The sequence below is a fragment of the Benincasa hispida genome, chromosome 4 (assembly GCF_027475165.1).
Source record: "Benincasa hispida cultivar pf3 chromosome 4, pf3_genome.v1.1, whole genome shotgun sequence".
Taxonomy (NCBI): Eukaryota; Viridiplantae; Streptophyta; class Magnoliopsida; order Cucurbitales; family Cucurbitaceae; genus Benincasa; species Benincasa hispida.
In genome coordinates, this window is record NC_143481.1 from 34,743,317 (window position 1) to 34,762,522 (window position 19,206).

The 19,206-nt window shown below is 33.0% G+C and overlaps 1 protein-coding gene across 3 annotated transcripts; it reads right to left on the minus strand.

The window, feature by feature from the left end:
* Positions 1-1,617: 1,617 nt before the first annotated feature.
* Positions 1,618-9,880, minus strand: LOC120076601 (phosphoglucosamine mutase family protein). 3 transcript variants are annotated; one of them, XM_039030475.2, is made up of 18 exons: positions 9,727-9,864; positions 8,081-8,299; positions 7,748-7,808; positions 7,308-7,491; positions 6,970-7,022; positions 6,276-6,364; positions 5,062-5,301; positions 4,901-4,965; positions 4,301-4,361; positions 4,102-4,219; positions 3,912-3,993; positions 3,734-3,806; positions 3,603-3,664; positions 3,108-3,203; positions 2,810-2,964; positions 2,630-2,726; positions 2,051-2,128; positions 1,618-1,970 (listed from the first exon to the last, which is right to left on the minus strand). In XM_039030475.2, the coding sequence occupies exons 1-18, from the start codon at positions 9,731-9,733 to the stop codon at positions 1,863-1,865; spliced, it is 1,848 nt and encodes a 615-aa protein (XP_038886403.1). In that variant the 5' UTR covers positions 9,734-9,864; the 3' UTR covers positions 1,618-1,862. The 3 variants fall into 3 exon arrangements, with proteins under 3 accessions (XP_038886403.1, XP_090168865.1, XP_038886405.2); XM_090312739.1 differs by having other exon boundaries at positions 8,055-8,299; positions 9,727-9,836; XM_039030477.2 differs by lacking the exon at positions 8,081-8,299 and having other exon boundaries at positions 9,727-9,880.
* Positions 9,881-19,206: the final 9,326 nt, after the last annotated feature.

The window sequence follows — 19,206 nt, forward strand, 5'->3', positions numbered from 1 at the left end:
TTACAAATCTTGCTTCTAGATCTTCAATCTAAGAGGTAATCTAATGTAATACTTGTCGTTTTCTACCTTTCTTTTCTACGCTACGACCTTTCTTTTCTACGCTACGATCTTTCTTCTCTTATGAAATTCAGAATTTAGGTTGACTTGAATTCATATAAAGAGGAGTTTGTTAGAATAAAAAATTCTTACCTCGTCAAAAGTTTGGATCTTTGTACGGAAGATTAGGATTATCTTATCAATTAGTTAATCAGGTAATAGCTTAAGTGTTATCAAACAGTAAATCCCATAGTAATCCTTATTTCAAATCAGGGATGATTAGCTTGAAGTTAAAATTAATCTGATTTTGAAATTTATTTAAAATAGATTATTGGAAATCTAAATGGACAATGAATCGCTTGCTGTCGATTGTTTCATGGGTTTCAAAGGCAAATTTTTAGAGAAATTATTAAGAAAAAGAAGCCGAGTCCAAAGACCATATTGTTTTGTTGGGTTCCATCCATGTTGAAGCAATTTATCTTGAACATTATGTTGCAACTCTAATGCGATTGATCTGTAAAGACAAATAATTGATGCCTAGGACATTTAAGATGTGTTTGGATTACATTTTCGGTGTTTAATTTAAAACATAAATCAGTTTAAAAAGAACTAGAGTATTTGACAACCATTCAAAATAACTTTTCGAATATATTTTAATTTTTTTTAATCAAAAGTGTTTAAATAAAAATGAGTTTTTTGAAAAAAAAAAAAATTTCTCAAGCCAATCCAAATGGACCCTTAGAAGATGAAGATAATTTTTGAAATTTTTTAAGTATATTTCACATATAATCAAATAAAACTGACATGTCAAAGAATCCAATTACGACCTAGTCATCATTCCTTTAGGTTAAGTTAGGAAATATTTAGAATAATTTTATAAACGTGAGAAATTAAAGTCTCTTTTATAACTTCAGAGACCAAATAAACATTGGTCTCAAAGCCGTGAATCAAAAGTATATTTTACCTTAAATTTTCAGAAAAATATTAATATATACTCCTAAACATTGATGATTTTCAAAAGTAATAGTAATTAACAATTTAAAATTGAAATTTTACAATATAATTGAATCAAATTACAAGTTTCACAAAATCGAAATTGATACAATTATTAGTTTATAATTTTGAGGATATTAATTGAAATTTAACCTAAATTTTAATTCATTGAGATTCTTTTTCGGTATATTAAAAAAAAAATCACATTATATTATTCGACCTATAATAAAAATTAAATAGATTGAAATCTAACTCGGTTCTTGAATCAGAGTCTATCCAATGCCAGCCTAACCCCTTAATTGAGATCTAATGTTGCCTCAACAATGAAAAAAGGAGGAGAGAGAGAGAGATCTAATATAGAATAATTTTAATTCATTGAAACTTTTTTACCATATAAAAGCATTTAAATAGTGATTTAATATATAGTTTTAACAAAGAAAATAAAACCAATCTAATTTGGGTTTTAATCAAAATGAAAGTACTCAAAGTCAAGGCTTACTTGAATCAAAATGAAGTTCAAGTTTTCAAATGCGGACATCAAAATGCAATGAACTTCTACAAAGAAAAAACAAGGTTAGAAATGCCATATATTTCAAAACCCTTACTTGCATTATAAATAGCACACAAATAGAAACTGAGAATATGACAATGGAATGAAAGGAAAAGGAAAAATAGAAACTGAGAGTTGTGGGGAAAAAAATCTCTGGTTCATGCCTGGATACTAAAAATACACTGAAACCTAAAGACGACGTGTAGTGAGAAGCAGAAGCACTTTTCGGGAATATTGACGTCTGATTCGAGAAATATAGAGGTCGTATAACTCGGGAACTGAATCATACTTGAACAAATTTGTCAAGTGCGGACGTATCCAAAGCAGGGAATTCCTTGGCAGCAGCTAGAACTGCAAGGCCGAGTTTTATGGCATCGTCATTGCTTGGTGCCTAGAATACACAACATTCACAATTTATTAGCTGTAAAGACATACCCAGAATGGTAAAAACAACTTAGATATGGATGGTACCTCGATGTTAAGAGGAAGTACAGGATCATGTAATGAGAGTCTCAGAAGGAACCACCCGCCAAATCCAGAAACACGAACCTGTTTTCGGGTGGAATAGATGATTTATTGAACCTTAAACTAACCATTTACATCCACAAGTATTATCCCTTGATACACACCAAATCCTATTTCCTTTTGTTAAAACCAATTTACTAAATGGAAAATCGAGGACTGAAGGTGTGAAAATTTGTTATTGGTGAAGGATACAATTTTTAAATAGCTAAATTAGAAAATATACTCTTAACTTTGTCCTTTTGTCTCAAAATTACTTCTATCCTTTCAAAAGTTAGAATACCATTGACCTTTCATAAGTGTTTCAAAACGAACCTTGGAGAAGAGATCCAAAACAGTGAAGAAATTCTAAAGAACTTCTACTTCGAGGGTAGTTACCCTTTAAAATGTTTATGAAAGGCCAAGGGTAATATAACAAATTTTGAAAGAATATGAATATTTTTTAAAAGGACAAAAGTTCTTTCGAATTACTTATTATAATATAACCTTTTTAAACTGATGCCATCCAGCAGAGAAATCTGAACTTACCCCTTCATGGTTAACAGGCGCTTTCAGAAGCTTGGAATCAGAAGCAACAAGATTCTCAACATGTTTCAGCACTGCTTCACCATAATCACGGAAGGGTCTGGAAACATTAATTTATTAGTAACTTTGTGCAAAGGAATCAAGAGAAGAATATCTCCTAAAGCAAAATCATATAGGTCATACCTTCCTTGAAGGTCTGGATGGTTTTGATTTATTTTTAATCGCAACTCAACAGCAATGGCAGGCTCCTCTAAACCTTCCACCAGATCAGTCAAAACTTGGCTTCCACCTCCCAATCCTGAGGCTCTTGCTGATGCAAGTTTGTTCAAAATTTTGACCTGAGATTCATCTTTATATTGTTAAAGGAAACAATGAAGCTAAAGAGAGAAATTAGATTATACATTTAAGACAACTATTATTGATTGGTAACATATCAAAAGTAGGGAAAGAAAATTTGTGGGATGCCACGTCAAATACCCACCATGAGATATGCACCATCGTCAAGCCAATGGTTCTCCTTAAGAGCTCCATGACCACTGGTTTCAATAGCCAAATGTGACTCCTCACCAACAGAATTCTACAACATCAGTATTTTTTTTGTTTTATTATAAAGATTGCTGAACAAGGTAAGAGTTGAATATATAACATAACCAGGCCTAACAAAAGACAACTGACAACAACTGATACTCTTCTTCCAGTAAAAGGAGTCACAACCCATAAGCCATGAGCAATTCTATAGTTACTCGTTCTAAAGAACATGAATATAAGGTGAAAATGGAAGAACATGATCCTGCTTTTACTAAATAAATAAATATTGTGAAATTTTAACAAAAAAGTTACTCGGTTGGCTATAGGAGTACTTTGATTTTGTTTCTTCTTCTTGGCTCATATGGATAGCCCATTTTTTTGTAACTATGATTTTAAAATTAAAGCCCAGCCCATGAAAGCCCAGCCTAACATGAAAAATAAATCTTACCAAACGGATAGCTTCATCAATGACATTTTTATAGCCTCTTTTGAACCTGTGATGTTTTCCCCCTGAAAAAAAACATTAAGTTAAAGACGAATCTATAACTAAGTAACAGATAATTCTGGAATCCTTCATACCAAGTTTCTTCTCTATAAACAAGGTTAGGCCATCAGAAGTCACACTGTCTGTGACAATAGTTGTTCCAGGATGCTGGAGAGGAGGAAAACAGGGGGGGAAATCAAATTAAATGAAAACTATTGAGACCACTTTACAAACTGACGACAAGAGCTCTTCAGAGATATGATACACAAATACCTCCTCAAGAACAATGGCAGACATCAAGGCAATTAGGCGATTCCGGTTAAACTCACGTCCAGTAGAGTCCACAGCAGCAGATCTGAAGCCAACGAATGTTTTAAAACAATAGAGCATGGCGTAAAAACAATTCAATCATTACTGGTTAAGCATTAGTAGCACCAACGACCCTTACAGCATTGATCATTACCTGTCAACATCTGTGTCAAAGATGATCCCTAAATCGGCTTTGTTGTGAAAGACAGCCTCTGTTATGGCTCTCATTGCTGTCTTGTCCTCAGGATTTGGGATATGGTTTGGAAATAAACCTGGCACAAATAAGTGTTCAATTTGTAATCTTATAAACCATTTTGAAAACTGGACCAAACTTTTGCTGAACCAAATATTACCATCTGGCTCCAAGAACTGACTACCCGAAGTGATTGCACCAAGTGGTTCAAGCACCTTTGCCTGATAAGAGATTGGAATTAAGAACTTGTTAATGTATAATTTTGCTGATCTAGCATCTGTTCAATTTCTGCACAATATCGTAAAGCCAAGTAACTTTGCCATGGTTGTAAGAGCTTTTACAATGATTGCAACAATAACTTACTGTGTTTTTTCTTCATTATTCCAAAGTATAAAGTTTTTAGACTTTTCTTTACCATGTGATCAACTCACCAATGATTGAAGAACTTTTTTACTATATATATGTAACATAGAAAACCTTCACTAGAATCAACCAACAAAAGTAGAACTATAGAAGAACATTTCTATTGTCTACACTCAATTTTATATATAGCTAAAAATGAAAAATAAGCAGGAAAGTGGAAATGCAAAAAATTGTTACCACTAACACAAAAATAAAGGAATATTTTTTTAAAGGTTTCAAACCACTGGCATAAATAAATAATTGATCAAAAATCAAATGGTGTCCATTTTGTGTGTGTGTGTGTGTGTGTGTGTGGATGGGTGGGTGGGTGGGGGGTGTTGAGAGGACAGGTATTTACCGCAAAAAATCCTCCTGCTCCGTTTCCAGCATCAACAACAATATGGAATCCTTCCAAGGGCTTTTCTGAGAATTAAGAAATTGACAGATATGACCAAATCGAGTGATAAACTTTAATCTCCATATCCATTTCGGCACAATGAAAAGTTTAGATGATTGTACCTTTATTTCCTACAGCTTTACGAACTGCCTTCACGAGATCAGATGCATAGACGCTCATGTAATCAACCTGCTCTATTGTTGCAGAACCTTTCCCCCTTGAATTTATCAAACCATCTGTGCTATTCAGATTTCTATAGAATTCTGCAGCCCGCCCCAGAATTTCTTTAATGTCAACTTTACCAAGCCCACCAGCATTAGTAAAAAATTTGAATCCATTCCTGTTGAACGGCAAATGACTTGCTACAAAAAATACCAAAATTTGAGATTTTTGTAAGCACATATTACATGCATTAAAAACAATAATAAATAAATATGGCACAAGATTTTTGGCCTTTTACTTTTTGCAATTATATTGTTTGGTTCCAGGCTTCAAAATGCAATAAAAGTTCCCCAAAGCCTCTTATTTCATTTCAAATCTCTAATCGAAGGCTAATGTGGCCATTACACTAAAATTTGTAGTTGACACATACTAATGTTTCATTAAGAAACAATGCCACTAAGCACATAATTCAACATTCTGTCATTGAATACTATTCTCTCGTTAGTCTGAAAAATTAAGAAATTCCCTTGCCAAATATGTTGTTGAAGATACGACAGAGACGGCAGTAGTACTCAATGGTAGATACCATTAGGTAGTAAGATGGGCTGAGAATTTGAGGGAATCTTTCTTTCTCTCATGCTTCTGTCAAAGTTGTATTAGTGGACAATGTCCAAATACCCTGCCCCATTCATGAACTTCCCTTTGTTCTCGCTATTCCAATTACTTTTCCCATGCTAACTTCCAACTGAATATTTGACTATTCTGGCATTCTGAAAAGGACTCATGCTTTCATAACAGAAAAAAGAATCTGGTGGATCTAACATGGGGTTTAGTAGTTAAGATAAAGTGCACAAAACCTTCAAAATATGAGCTAGACAAACCGTCTACAAAATAAAAACGTCATCACACTATCAGCACCAAACAAGTTCTGAGATGGATGTAGATTTAATTAGGATGGCAAAGAAGAAAGCCTGGAAGTTCGTGTGAATTTAAGATGAAAAAGAGCCTCAGTTCGGAGCAACCATTAGAAGGTAAGGTAGGTTCAGTTCTGCTAGAACTGAAACCAGAAACCTTTCTATAAACACCCAGCTTCCGGGAACCCTTCATAATTTGCTTTCTATATTCATTCCCAAAAAAAAACCAAAAATCAGAGATTTTCCAATGTGTAGTTTACCAGTTATCATAATAGATCCATCAGCAGGACAAAAAAGTGTTTCATCTTCAGTCAGAGTGCTGTTAAACATAGCTGGTGTAGAAGCCAATCTACAAAAGAAGAAAAGATATCAAATATAAGTCTCCCACATGGCAGAGCATAAGCATCACCATGACCAGGAAAAGTGTTATTCCTTACCTGTCTAGTCAAAAGAACTAGGATCCAGTTATACAAAATAGCAAAGGCATGGTAATTACATTTTTTAAGATTCACTTGGAATGTTTGTGCTACTTTTGTTTTTTTTTTTTTTTTGTTCCCTTCTTTTTTCTTCTTTTAGTATTAGTATTAGAATCATTTTTGTTATTCAGTCCTGTCCCGTTGACTGAGTTTGAGCCCTTCTTGTTGCACATCCATTGTTGAATTCTGTTCTTTGGTTTCTTATCTGTGAGAGAGAGAGAGAGATGGCTATGGAATAAATATTTAACTAGTTTGCATACGGGTAATAACATCTATATGAATTATCATCTTATCCTCAAAGGCAACAACAGCAATATTGGCATATGGATACAACCCACCCTATGGAATAAAAAATTTAAACCTCAAAGTTGAGTGTCAAAAATTTAACCAGTGTGCATATGGGTAATAACATCTATATGAATTATCATTTTATCCTCAAAGGCAACAACAGAAATATTGGTATGTGAATGCAACCCACCCGTATTGAATAACATCCAGCCCTGCACCAGCAATACCTTGAGAAATTGCATCCTGAAAGTGGATTGGGATGTCGGAAATTTAGAAGAAAACGAAAACCATAAAGGATGGATGGGGTTTATTAATATCCAGATATTTCATTCAACTAAACATACTGAACAAATTGTAGCTTACAAATTTAAGCAATAATCATGTAACATGAGACACATGAACAAGCTAATTTCAAATGGAAAAAAAAAAACAAGAACAAAAGAAGTATTGGTACATTGACACCACACAAGTTTTTAAAGGTCTAAACATCAAATTATTAAATCCTAACATTAAGTCGAGGTGAAATACCTGTAACTTTTTTGCTGAAATTCGTGAATCATGTCCAATAGAAACTCTCAAGCGTTGCGAACCATCAGCTTTTTTCTTTTCTAATAACCATGCAGCAAAGCCAGCTCCTATTGCTTCTGCAACTAGTTCAGTAAGATTTACAGGCTCCCCCTCAACACCAGCAACAGCAACACCTCGAATATCACTGCAAGTTAAGCAACAGTCTGACACTTGTTAGCCAATAGACAGCAGCTACAAAATCTTGGGAAGGAGGCTGCCATATCAGACCATTTCTCAATATAAAATGCATAAGATATTCAGTACTATAAAGTCCTCCCAACTCCAGGTTGCATCAAAATTTCACATGTTTGACTTAATGAGAAGATGATATCTCAAGTATTTTATAAAATAAGTAGATGTAAATGGCAGAACATGGTAGGCAAAGAATGCAATTTATGTACCTTCCATTTTGAAGCTTCTGGAAATCAATATTATCGAGAGAAGAGATTGTAGATGGAGTAGCTGCAAAAAGATCATGAAGACAAGTATGGTTCAGATGGCAATGCTATAAAGTTTTAGTAATTAAAAAACATAAACAAAAAAAATATTAAGTGGCACCATATATAACCAAAGTCAAACAAATAATAAGGATTGAAGGAAAAACAACTCAGCAGAAAATGCAAACAAACTTGATGCATGAAAGGAATCAATAAAAGCAAATGGATCCTAAAGGATGTCTAGCATGGTGGTTTTACGCTTGATGTCAACCTGGATAGTGAGAGTCTAGAACAGACCATTGCAGTGAACAGGTCCTCGAATAATAAAATTTATCTGGGGTGTGGAAAAGGTGCGCAACTGCATGGATGAGATGCCAGTCCATGCAACCTTCCCTCCATCAAAGGGAAGCAAGTTAAAAGGGGCAAAACAGTCCCTTCGATATTGGTTGCTGAACTGCCTAGACCGGTGGTAGCACTGTGATACATTAATATTTTGGAAAACCTTCCCTGAAATTGCTGCATAAAAATTTACAACTTATAGACTTAGTATTCATAGAATATTGATCCATAATGTTAATAGTCATATTGTTCCTGAAGTGGCAGCTTCAGGCCCTTGAGCACTTTATTTAGGCTACAAACACAGAGGAAACATTTATCTTCATTAGTTTGGCACCACACCTTCTACGTTGTGGATTGTGAATAATTAACTTCTGCAACAACTGAATAATATAATAACTAACTTTTTTGTTATGTTTGCTAAATCACCACTTAACCCAAAAGCTAAAGCTAATAGATTACAATAAATTTAATTCTATTAATACTTCAACACTTCTCCTCACTTGTGGACTTGAAATTTGGTAGAAGGTCCAATGACCAGAAATCAACATTAATTGGAGAAGAAAAGACATTAAAAGGGTTCGATCACGGGATATTTTGCTCTAATATCATATTAAATCACCACTCAACCCAAAAGCTTAAGATGATAGATTACGGTAAATTTAATCATATCAATTCTTCAACATCATCAACACAAAAATCTTACTTTTCTATGTTTGTTATGTTGACTATGGCTAGAAAGGAGTGAGCCATGAGTACGGTCTAAATTATTCTAATCTTGTTGGCCAGCGATTGAAGCTTAACATCTCCATATTGTACAAATATGGTATGGGAACGGAGTGAAACTCCGAGAGTCATTTTTTGTTGAAATTTTATTAGTGTTCTTCGTTTAGTTTGGAAATGGACTCGACATCAACTGGTTTGAGAAATCTGAAGCGATGCAGAGTCAAAAGCAGCTATTTAAGCAAAACTGTAAGCTGAAACTTGATTGGCCACGACACTTAAACCTGACAAATACATTAAAGAGATTTTCCCTCATAGAAGGATAGTTAAAACGCTAATATACTCTCAAGTCGAAGTATCAATTTGAACTACAAAACCTGTGTTGCCAAGATAAACATAACTAACAAGTTGAGGCATCTATTCCGTCCTTCGAGGTTGGAAATTCAAATGCAAATTCGTTGTACTAAAAAAACCATAAAGCCCATGCTATGTCATTTCTCCCTGAAGCTCACTTCAATCTTATACTCGAACCCAATTTCAAAATCCAAGCACGGATGATTTCCAGCGAAGGAAATTTGACAAACGAAGAAGAAAAGAAATCAAAAGCTTAATCATACTCTTCACTTTGTATTACATCAACATAATTGTTCTCAACGAAAACGTTACAGCACAACAGATTTATCCCCGATTCGATTACCATCAATTACAAAGTAGTTCCCAGGATTGGAACCGCATCGCACGGAATAAAACATTCAACATATGGCGAAATTATGCGAAAATACCAAATTCAGATTGTCCAGCGAAATGGAATATTAGAATATGAAATTTAACTTCGATTGTGTATTGAAGAACTTAAGAGAATGCAATGAAATGAACTGTTGTACCTGCCATTGAAAGAGCAGAGATTTGGTTCTCTTCCAAACCAAATTTTTTGGGGAGAGAAGCTACTCGGTGGTGCGGAGATAGCAAGAATTTCCAACTTTCTCTTGCTGTTATGTTCTCTGGTGCCTTTAAATTAACAAATATTTTGGTTCTCATAAATTTACCTAATTACTTTTTTTTCTTTCTAAAATAGAAAAAATAAGATAAATTATTTACATAATAAAATTTTAATATTTTTTTAATAGAGGTTGATAGAGATTATGTTTTTTTTTTTCTATATTTGTAAATAGTTTCATATTTTTTTCTATTGGTGAAAATTTTTCCCTCTTTTTTTTAAGAATATTAATATTTTCACTATAAATTTAAAACACGTTTGTTATTATATTTTATATAGAAAATTTTTATGGATAGAAAAAATGTCAAACTATTAATAAAAATAGCAAAAGAAAATACGAATAGACTTATATCAGTATCTATCACATAGTATCAATGATTGGCTTATATATATATATATATATATATATGTTACTTTTACATCTATAAGTAGTCTCTATCAAAAAAGGTTAATTTTGTTATTTTGTGTAAATAATTTTCCTTATTTTTTTATTTTTGAAAAATCCCCCTTGTATATTGTATTTCTTGAAACATTATTATTGTGCTTTAGAAGATACTAAATTGAGATTTACTTAAAAGTATTAAGGGTTAAAATTAGACATTTGATAGATAAAATGGAACAAACTTCAAAACAAAACCAAAACCATAGTTTTAACCCAATCAATGTCCACCTCCATACTTGAAAATATTGGAATTAAAATATATTTATTAAATGTTTTATTCTAAAATTGTAATATTCAAATATCAATAAAAATAATCAAAATGAGCATAGTTCAATCAAAGTAAAGTGTGTACACCTGATCAAACTATACTTCGTTCAAATCACTCCACCAAAACTCAAAAAAGAAAAAAAAGAAAAAGAAAAATATATATTTTAAGGATATGAGAAAGTATATACCTTAACTAGTTGGGTTGTGTTCAAGTAGACATTTGCATCTAGTTTAATTGCCGTATATTTTTCATTTTTTGAGTTCGACAAAAGTGGGGATAGGAACCAAACTTTCAACCTTATAAAAAATAAATAAAGTATTTTATATACTTCATTGCATTTTTTAGTGCAAACGATGAAAGATGTTGACTTGAACATCGACTAAAGGGATTTGAATCCCAACGAAAACATGTGATCGTGTTTTTTTTTTATTATTATTTGAATCAAATTATAAAAAATTTACTCACGGTCCATTTTCACGCAACAATTTTATTGTTAGTTTTCACCTGATGCCAAAAGTGTTATTTTGAAGATCTCTATCTCCAAGTACTACACTTTCAAGTCTCCTTTCTGTAAATCTATTCATATCTTTTATGGTTGCCACCATCAATGAAAATCTACAGACAGCTGACTGAGATCAAATACACTACTTTATCTCAAATTTATGCTTTAACAAAATTTCTCTTTGTCAACTTCCTTCAAATCTTGTCATCCAATATGATAGCTTTGACTTACAAATAAGTGGCAAAGGTTGAGTCATCACATAACTCTCTACTACTTAAAGGTTTATAAGTACTCATCTTGTCATCTTATATAACAAAAAAGACTTCAAGTAAGTCTTTGCACAGGTTGAGTTATCTCATAACTCTCCAACTACGATGAAGACTTATTTGTTTGACAATTAGAAATTGATGTTCAAATGAAAATAAATAGTTAACACCACTTGTTAACTATTATGTGGTTTTATTTGAAACTAATTCAGCAACATAGCTTGACCTTTTTATAGATCTGCAACCTTTTATTTTTCAAATGAATTAGTATTTGTCACATAAATACATCATTTTACTTTGGACGGTACAAAAGGCCATTTAATGACTTTTTAAGGGTTGCCTACTTTTAGGCATACTTTTATGTTGGAGTTAATGTCCTAAGTCGAGTGTATCTTGTAGTTTGTAAAGACAATTTATATATTTAATAAAGTAAAAGGTATTTTATTAATGTTTAGACTGCATTAATTCAATCCAACAAAATAAGATCCAATATTATTTTGTGAAACTTAAACATGTATGTAGAGACATATAGGTGGATCATGCTTAAAGTAATAACCTAAATGGTCTGTATTAGATGGGTAAGGTGTGGTACCTTATCCTAGTGGCACTACGAATACGACCTATTTTGTAGATGTTACAATTGTTGTAAAGTGCTACAAATAATATGATTCTAATAGTTCAAGTGGTGACATGTGAGTGGAAGTATTCTATACAAAGAGTTTGAATAAGACTGAACTGCGAAATGAATAGTCTCTCTATATAACACCATTGCTAGAAGAGATTTACATTTCACTATGATGACCATAGGTGACTTAACTTTAATCCTGAATGAATTGTGAACTCTTGTCTATGAGAACAGTCCTTTGATTTATATGGGTGAGAGTGACCTTGTTAGCCGACTCAACAAGTCTACCATTTGGGGACTTGTTCGAGTAAGGAACTGGGAATGCAACTACACAAGATGGAATTTACTCCTTTCCCGACTTTAAGAAAAGTGGATAAATTGTTCCCTTAATAACTGATTCCGAGTCTTGAACATTGAGGCCTCTACCTCTCATTGGCCTGAGAGGTGTTAGTTTATAGTTAGACTATAAATTGTTTATTCATTAGAGGGATCATTGGTATTTAAGGAGTTAGATATAACTACAGAAGTAAAACGATATTTTGACCAAGCTATAGTCATGAGCAATTTATGAAGGGTCGACTCACTATTGATTAGTTATATCCGTGGACACATAAATAAATCTACAATGCAAAAGAGTGCAACTATCGATCTTTAGTAGAGTGGCTGGTAGTTAATGAAAATTGATCAATTTAATTAAATAGTTTAATTAATTAATCTTATATCATTGGAGCTTCTAATCTGTAGGTCCATAAGGTCCCTTGTTAGCTCACTAAAGATATATAAGAAGAATAATTTGAATTTTTCAAATCGATTGCATATTAATGAGATTAATATAATATGGTTAATTATAGATGCGATCAATAATTAAGAGAGAAAAATATTTGAATATGATTTAAATATTAAAGAGATGTATACATATAAATATGTGATAATTATATATTGATTAATTCTATATTAAATATAATTTAATATAATTGTTTAATTGATTAATTAATGGTTAATTAATTTTTGAGAAGTAGAGATAAATAAACATGTCATGTTTATTTATTTTTTTTTCTTATATATATTAAATTGGATTTAATATATATGGTTATTTAACTATTGGATCAATTAATTAAATAAAATTATTTAATTAAACTAGAACTAGAGTAGAAATAGGAAAGACTAGGAGAAGGAGGTCACCCCTCCTCTTTATAAATAGGTTTTCATAGCTCATGTTTGCGACACAGTTAAATTGGAAATTCTGAATCCTAGTCTCCTACTACTTCTTTCAAAATATCTCTTATTTTCTCTACTACTTCTTCTTCATTTTCCAAGTCACTAGAAGAATTTCGGGTTTTAAACCGACATTAAAGGACTTTAATATTGGTTGACAACCGACATTAAAGATAGTGTTATTAAAGCCCTTTAATGTCAATTGTCTTTAATGTCGGTTTTAAACTGACATTAAAGGACTTTAATAACATTGTCTTTAATGTTGGTTGCAACCGACATTAAAGCCCTTTAATGTTGGTTGCAACCGACATTAAAGCCCTTTAATGTTGGTTGCAACCGACATTAAAGCCCTTTAATGTCGGTTACAACTGAAGCCTAAGAATCAAATAAAGCCCTTTAAAACAACATTGAAGCCCATAATTTGTCTGTTTTATCAATCATTGTCTATTTTTTAAAATTTCATTGTCGAATCCATTTTCCGTTCAAAAAATATAACATGACACGTCATCACCAAACACTGTGGCTATAACATATTATTTATGTATGGATTGCAAATCTATTACATTTAATCCGCAAATTCTGCTATAAAATTATAATTTAAAAGGCCGTACAATAATTCAGCCCTTGAAAACACAAATTACAAGTAATACAAACATTATGATTTTACAAACATTGTGAGTTTACTGTCCCTCTCCACTTGGTAAGTATGGATCCCTTCATAATTTTTCTTGAACAAACCCCTCCCTAGCTTCAGCAGTGTCTGGTTATAGGCATCTTTGTCTGACCACTGTTGTTTAAAGTATCATAAACAAAAAAAGGTTTAAGACAAAGGATTGAAAGTGAAAATGTAATCATAATTCATATTCAACTAACCGTGTTTATTGGGAATGTGTATAAATGGTACATTCAAAGAAAATTCTTGTAGTGAATGTGTTGGATCTAGAGTTCCCCAAGAAAAAGTATAAAGAGGTTGTGATACCAAATCTTTACTCCTTTGTTGCACCTGCAAAACAAGAAAACTCAATAGTTGAATAAATGAGAGAATCTTCTTTTTCAAGATTGAAGAAAAGAAGTTTGGTTACCTAGATATGAGACACGAAGACGATGGAAGATTTTCAATAGCATAACGATGAAGTTGGACTCATCAACTAAAACTTATTAAAACTGCGAGTCAAACATTCTTTTAGAGTATTTAATTAGTATAATGCACATGTTCTCAAGCCAATCAAAATGCCATAATATAGTAGAGACTTTAGTAAATATTCATATGTAGAGTACAACTTCCAAAACAACTCAAAGACGTCATACATGCAGCTATCTTCTAAAGCAACAAGAGACTATGAATATAAAATAGAATCTTTACCAAATTCAAAGGGAATGCATCCAAATCCATAGTCTTCAAAGGTTTCTTTAATAGTTAACGGTAGCCTCAGCACCGATCCATCGTTTAGTTCCTGCATCTATCACTTAGCTCCAGCGGCCCATCATGTAGCTCAATCGTTTAGTAAACGATCTCGGTCTCAACGATCTCGCGCATAACCTATCATTTAGCTACCGCGCCCATCGTTTAGCGCTGACGCCTTATCGTCTAACGCATCTACCTATCGCTTAACGTCATCGCCTATTGCTTAGCATTCCGCCTATCGTGTAACGCGTCTGCTCATCGTCTAGCACAGCACGACTATCGTCTAGTGCTCACGGCCATCGCGTAGTACCATTGTGTAGTCTATCGCTTAGCACCCGAGCATCTCTTTAACGCTCAATGCTATCGTCTAGCACTATTGTTCAACTTCTATGCTTATCGTCTAGTACTTACACTGATCGTGCAGTACTTTGCCTATTGTATAGCCCGATCGTTTAACACATCACTCCTCATCGTTTAACGTCGCGCGCATATCTACATGATCGTCTAGCGCATCACTTAGCTCCACGCATTTGCTATACGATCGTCTACCTCATCGTTTAGCTCCCCGCATTGCTACACAATCGTCCAGCGCCCACCTACACGATCGCCTACCTCATCGTGTAGTGCCGCTCACTTGCTAGACGATCGTCTACCTCATTGTGTAATGCTGCTCATTTGCTACACGATCGTCTACCTAGCGCTTTGCGTACACATCGAATTTCAAAGGCCATAGACACATAAAAAGGCCCAAATCTAGGAGCAAAGAGACATATTGGAGTGAAGCCGCAGTTGGCTTTCATTGAGACATTTACACAAACAGACGTAGACATAAGAACAAAAATTGTTGTGAGTTTAAGAGGGGAAAGAGAAGAAGAGCATATTGATCTAGACGGCAGCGCAGTGGACAAAGACGAGCGACGGTAGATCTGGAGACATACAGCCAGGAAAAATCAAACGACGAATGGCGGCACACACCACGTGGGAATATGAACTTCAGGTTTGGAGACACATGATTAGCATATCAAGTTTGAGTGCTTATTTATTAAACCAAAAGTATAAGACACAGAAAAATAATTGAAGAGGGAGCAGCAAATTCGGGCTGTGGCGCTTCGACAGAACAAGTTTCACCCACGATCAGATCCGAGTTGGCTGTGGTGCTACGACAGAATGAGCAACAGATCCAGGTAATTGGGTGCAGCAGCGCGGGTTGCACGATGAACAGACCTGCACGGAAGCCAGATCTACACTCCGAAAGACTCTTCACCCACGATCGACGGACGAATGGCAAGGGTTTGGAAGAGAGAAGTGGGAAAGAAAAGGGTCTGAAGAGAGAACTATGAGAATGAGAGGAAAAAGAAAATAGGGGGAGAGTGAAGAGGGAAAAACGAAAAAAAATGGGGGGAGGGGGGAATAGAAAGTGAGAGGATAAATTAAGCGGGTTTTTAATGTCGGTTTAAAACCAACGTTAAATATCCACTTTTTTTATAAAAAAAAAAAACCGACATTATACATCCGATTTCACTTTTTTCAACCGACACTAAAGTCCAAAATTCTTGTAGTGAGTTTTAAGACCACACATCCAATTCTTGGGATCCTAGAGAGTAACAAGGTTTCACTTATGGTAGTGTCCTTTGATCATTGAAGAACGTTCCAAAGAAGACGCGGAGGGAATGGTGAAGAATTTAGGAATCTACAAAGGTAAGTTTAGTTATTCCCTCTTTTTTTCTTTTAAATGCATGCTAATAATGATTTTTTATCCATTATATTATTTATTTTATACCGTATTTGTTTATATAAAATCGAAAACAAATTTGCAAGACGGTCACACACTCCCGCTTAGGATTCAATCCCTTCATTTTGAACATTTATTTCATCAAGGGTTTGTCTTGACACAAGTGTCTCAATTTACCCAAAATCGAAAATGTCATAAACAAGTTTTACAACACTTTCATAATCCAGTATTGTTTCGCGAACATTTTGGAGGAATAACATTTAAACTATAATCACCATTTCATATCCTTAGTGGTTAACACTATATTTAACAAAATATTTAGAATGTACTAAGTTCAACAAGGCCACATTTCTTCTGCTGCAACACAATTTCGTCCAAATTGTATTTAATGCTCGGAGTTGAGATCTTATCTCATCTCTATCAATTAGGCTTAGTACAACAAATATCTTATACTAATCAATATGATCTAATCATAATGTCGCAATTTGCTTGCCTAATGACTTAAATTTAGTCTAATTTCTTTTGAACATTTCAAAGAAAATAAGACTTGAGTTTCATTATAATAAGATACCTTTATTCATAAATACTCATCAATCATATTAATGACTTATTTATGAAGTCAAACTTATGCTTTCAATATAAAACCACCTGAGTCAATGAAACAAACAACAACCAGGTAACCTTATCTAATAAGGTGTTAATGACACACATGCATGAGAAACGAGACTTTTAACAGATAATAATAATTTAACTCTAACTCTTATAGGATTACATGTAAGTGTCATTTAAAAGCCAAAGATATGTATCCCTTTAGGAGAATTGAATCTATTTTTCTTTTTGGATGCATTAATCCTTACACCCTCTCAGTTTAGTACGCATATATGTTTAACCTTTAACACAAAAAAAATGTATTTACTCAAAACTGAATATATTTTCAAAACAATTTTTTAAAGCATGCCTTATTACCAAATCTAACCATACTCTATGAAATATTTAGTAATAATAGTAATAAAGTTTGGAGAAATTGAATTTCTCTAATGGTGATAAAAGCACCATGTTCAGTATAAATAAACAACACTTTAATGTCTCCCACTACTTTAACTGAGATGAGCTTCACATTGCCAACTAGTAGAACTTTTCCACTTAATTAAGTATTCGTGAATATTTACAATCATTGTATTGAAGAAAAATTCTGATAGTGAATCATTATTCAACCATCAAGGCGTGGATCTGTATTCTCCACAAAAAACCTAGGCCCCGTTTCGTAACAATTTTTTTATTTTTTTATTTTTTTAAAAAAATTAAGCCAATATCATCCAAATTTTTTTTACCATGATTTGCATATTTCTTAAGTACAATAATTGAATTCTTAACCAAATTCAAAAAAATTCAAAAAACAAGAATAACTTTTTGAAAGCTACTTTTTAGTTCTCAAAATTATGCTTGATTTTTTAAACCATTGGTGAAAAGTAAATAAAAAAAATGAAGAGATTTGGAGGTGAAAGTAGAGACCATAGGCTTAATTTTCAAACACAAAAACAAAAAACAAAATGATTACCAAATCAAATCTACTTATTTTTATTTTTCTTCCTTTTGAGATATTTCTAAAATTCCTCATTGTATGACATTCCAAACTAATTTGGAAACACTTTCCTTACTAGCTCTAGTCATTTTCTTGGACTCAGATAATACTTAACTTTAGAGGTCATATAGCTTCCTGTGACTCCAACATATAATATGTTTCATCATGACTTTATCTTATAGTCCAGACACATCAAATGTTATCTAGACAGTAAAAGTAAGCTATCACTACAAAGATTATTCATGAACACTTATATGAATTGAGAACAATTATTTTTTAGAAAATTTTCCAAATAAAAGACAAAAATACACTACCATTATGTGTTGATGACTATTGAAAGTAACATATTTATCAAACCCTTTGACTTATATCAATAATTTAAAAAAAAAAAAAAAAAAAAAAAACTCTTGAGATGAAACAACATAACTTTGAATTATATAAAACATGTTAATTGACTATATGCAATCTATTATCCATTCTGATTCAACATAGAGGTTAAAAAGAAGTCCAATAGATTTAATATGAATCTCATTTAGATTAATTAAAAAATTATATTGCTACGATACTCTAGTGAGTTAGAATAAGAGCCACCTCAGGGTGTACTATTATTCTTTCACTGAATTGAGATGATGTAAACCAAATACTACACCAGAATTACTCTTACTCCTGTAGTATTTATTTACCATTTTTGGTTAAGAAACCATTAACTAGTTTAATGTTTTCTTGCAAGTGCAACCCTTCATTTTAAATCCTATAGTTCCACCCCAACAAGCCTGCCTCAAGGAAGAACAATATGGTGCAATTAACTATAGCAATGCTATCATTTCCAGAGTTTACCTTAATATTGACTTCATGCACAATGCCTTCCTAAGGGAGGCTATGCCCAGGGCGACATGAGCCCGAGCATGAAGTCTCACATTGTCCACCAATGAAGAAGATCGTAGGATATGTTGACACATGTCTTTCTCCCAGTTATTATAAATATTTTCTCCATTCAACCTTGATATTAATCCATGCAAACACCTTCCTAAGGAGGACGCTCCCAAGGTGTCACAAGGTCGAGCATGAATCTCATGGTGTGAACTACCATGAAGAGCATGAGTGAAAAATGACATATCATATAGATTTTTTTCCTCCCACTAAGTATTTTACAAATGAGGGTTCATAACATAGGTAAATTATGCAAATAAATTTATCTAAGTGAATTGTTAAATTGGCCCAATATAACTCTTATATTGGATAGTTTAACAATATATGATTCTTGTTTATTAAACACTTTAATAAACTTATCATTTATTGCATGCTAATAACATTATTGTCTAATTCACCT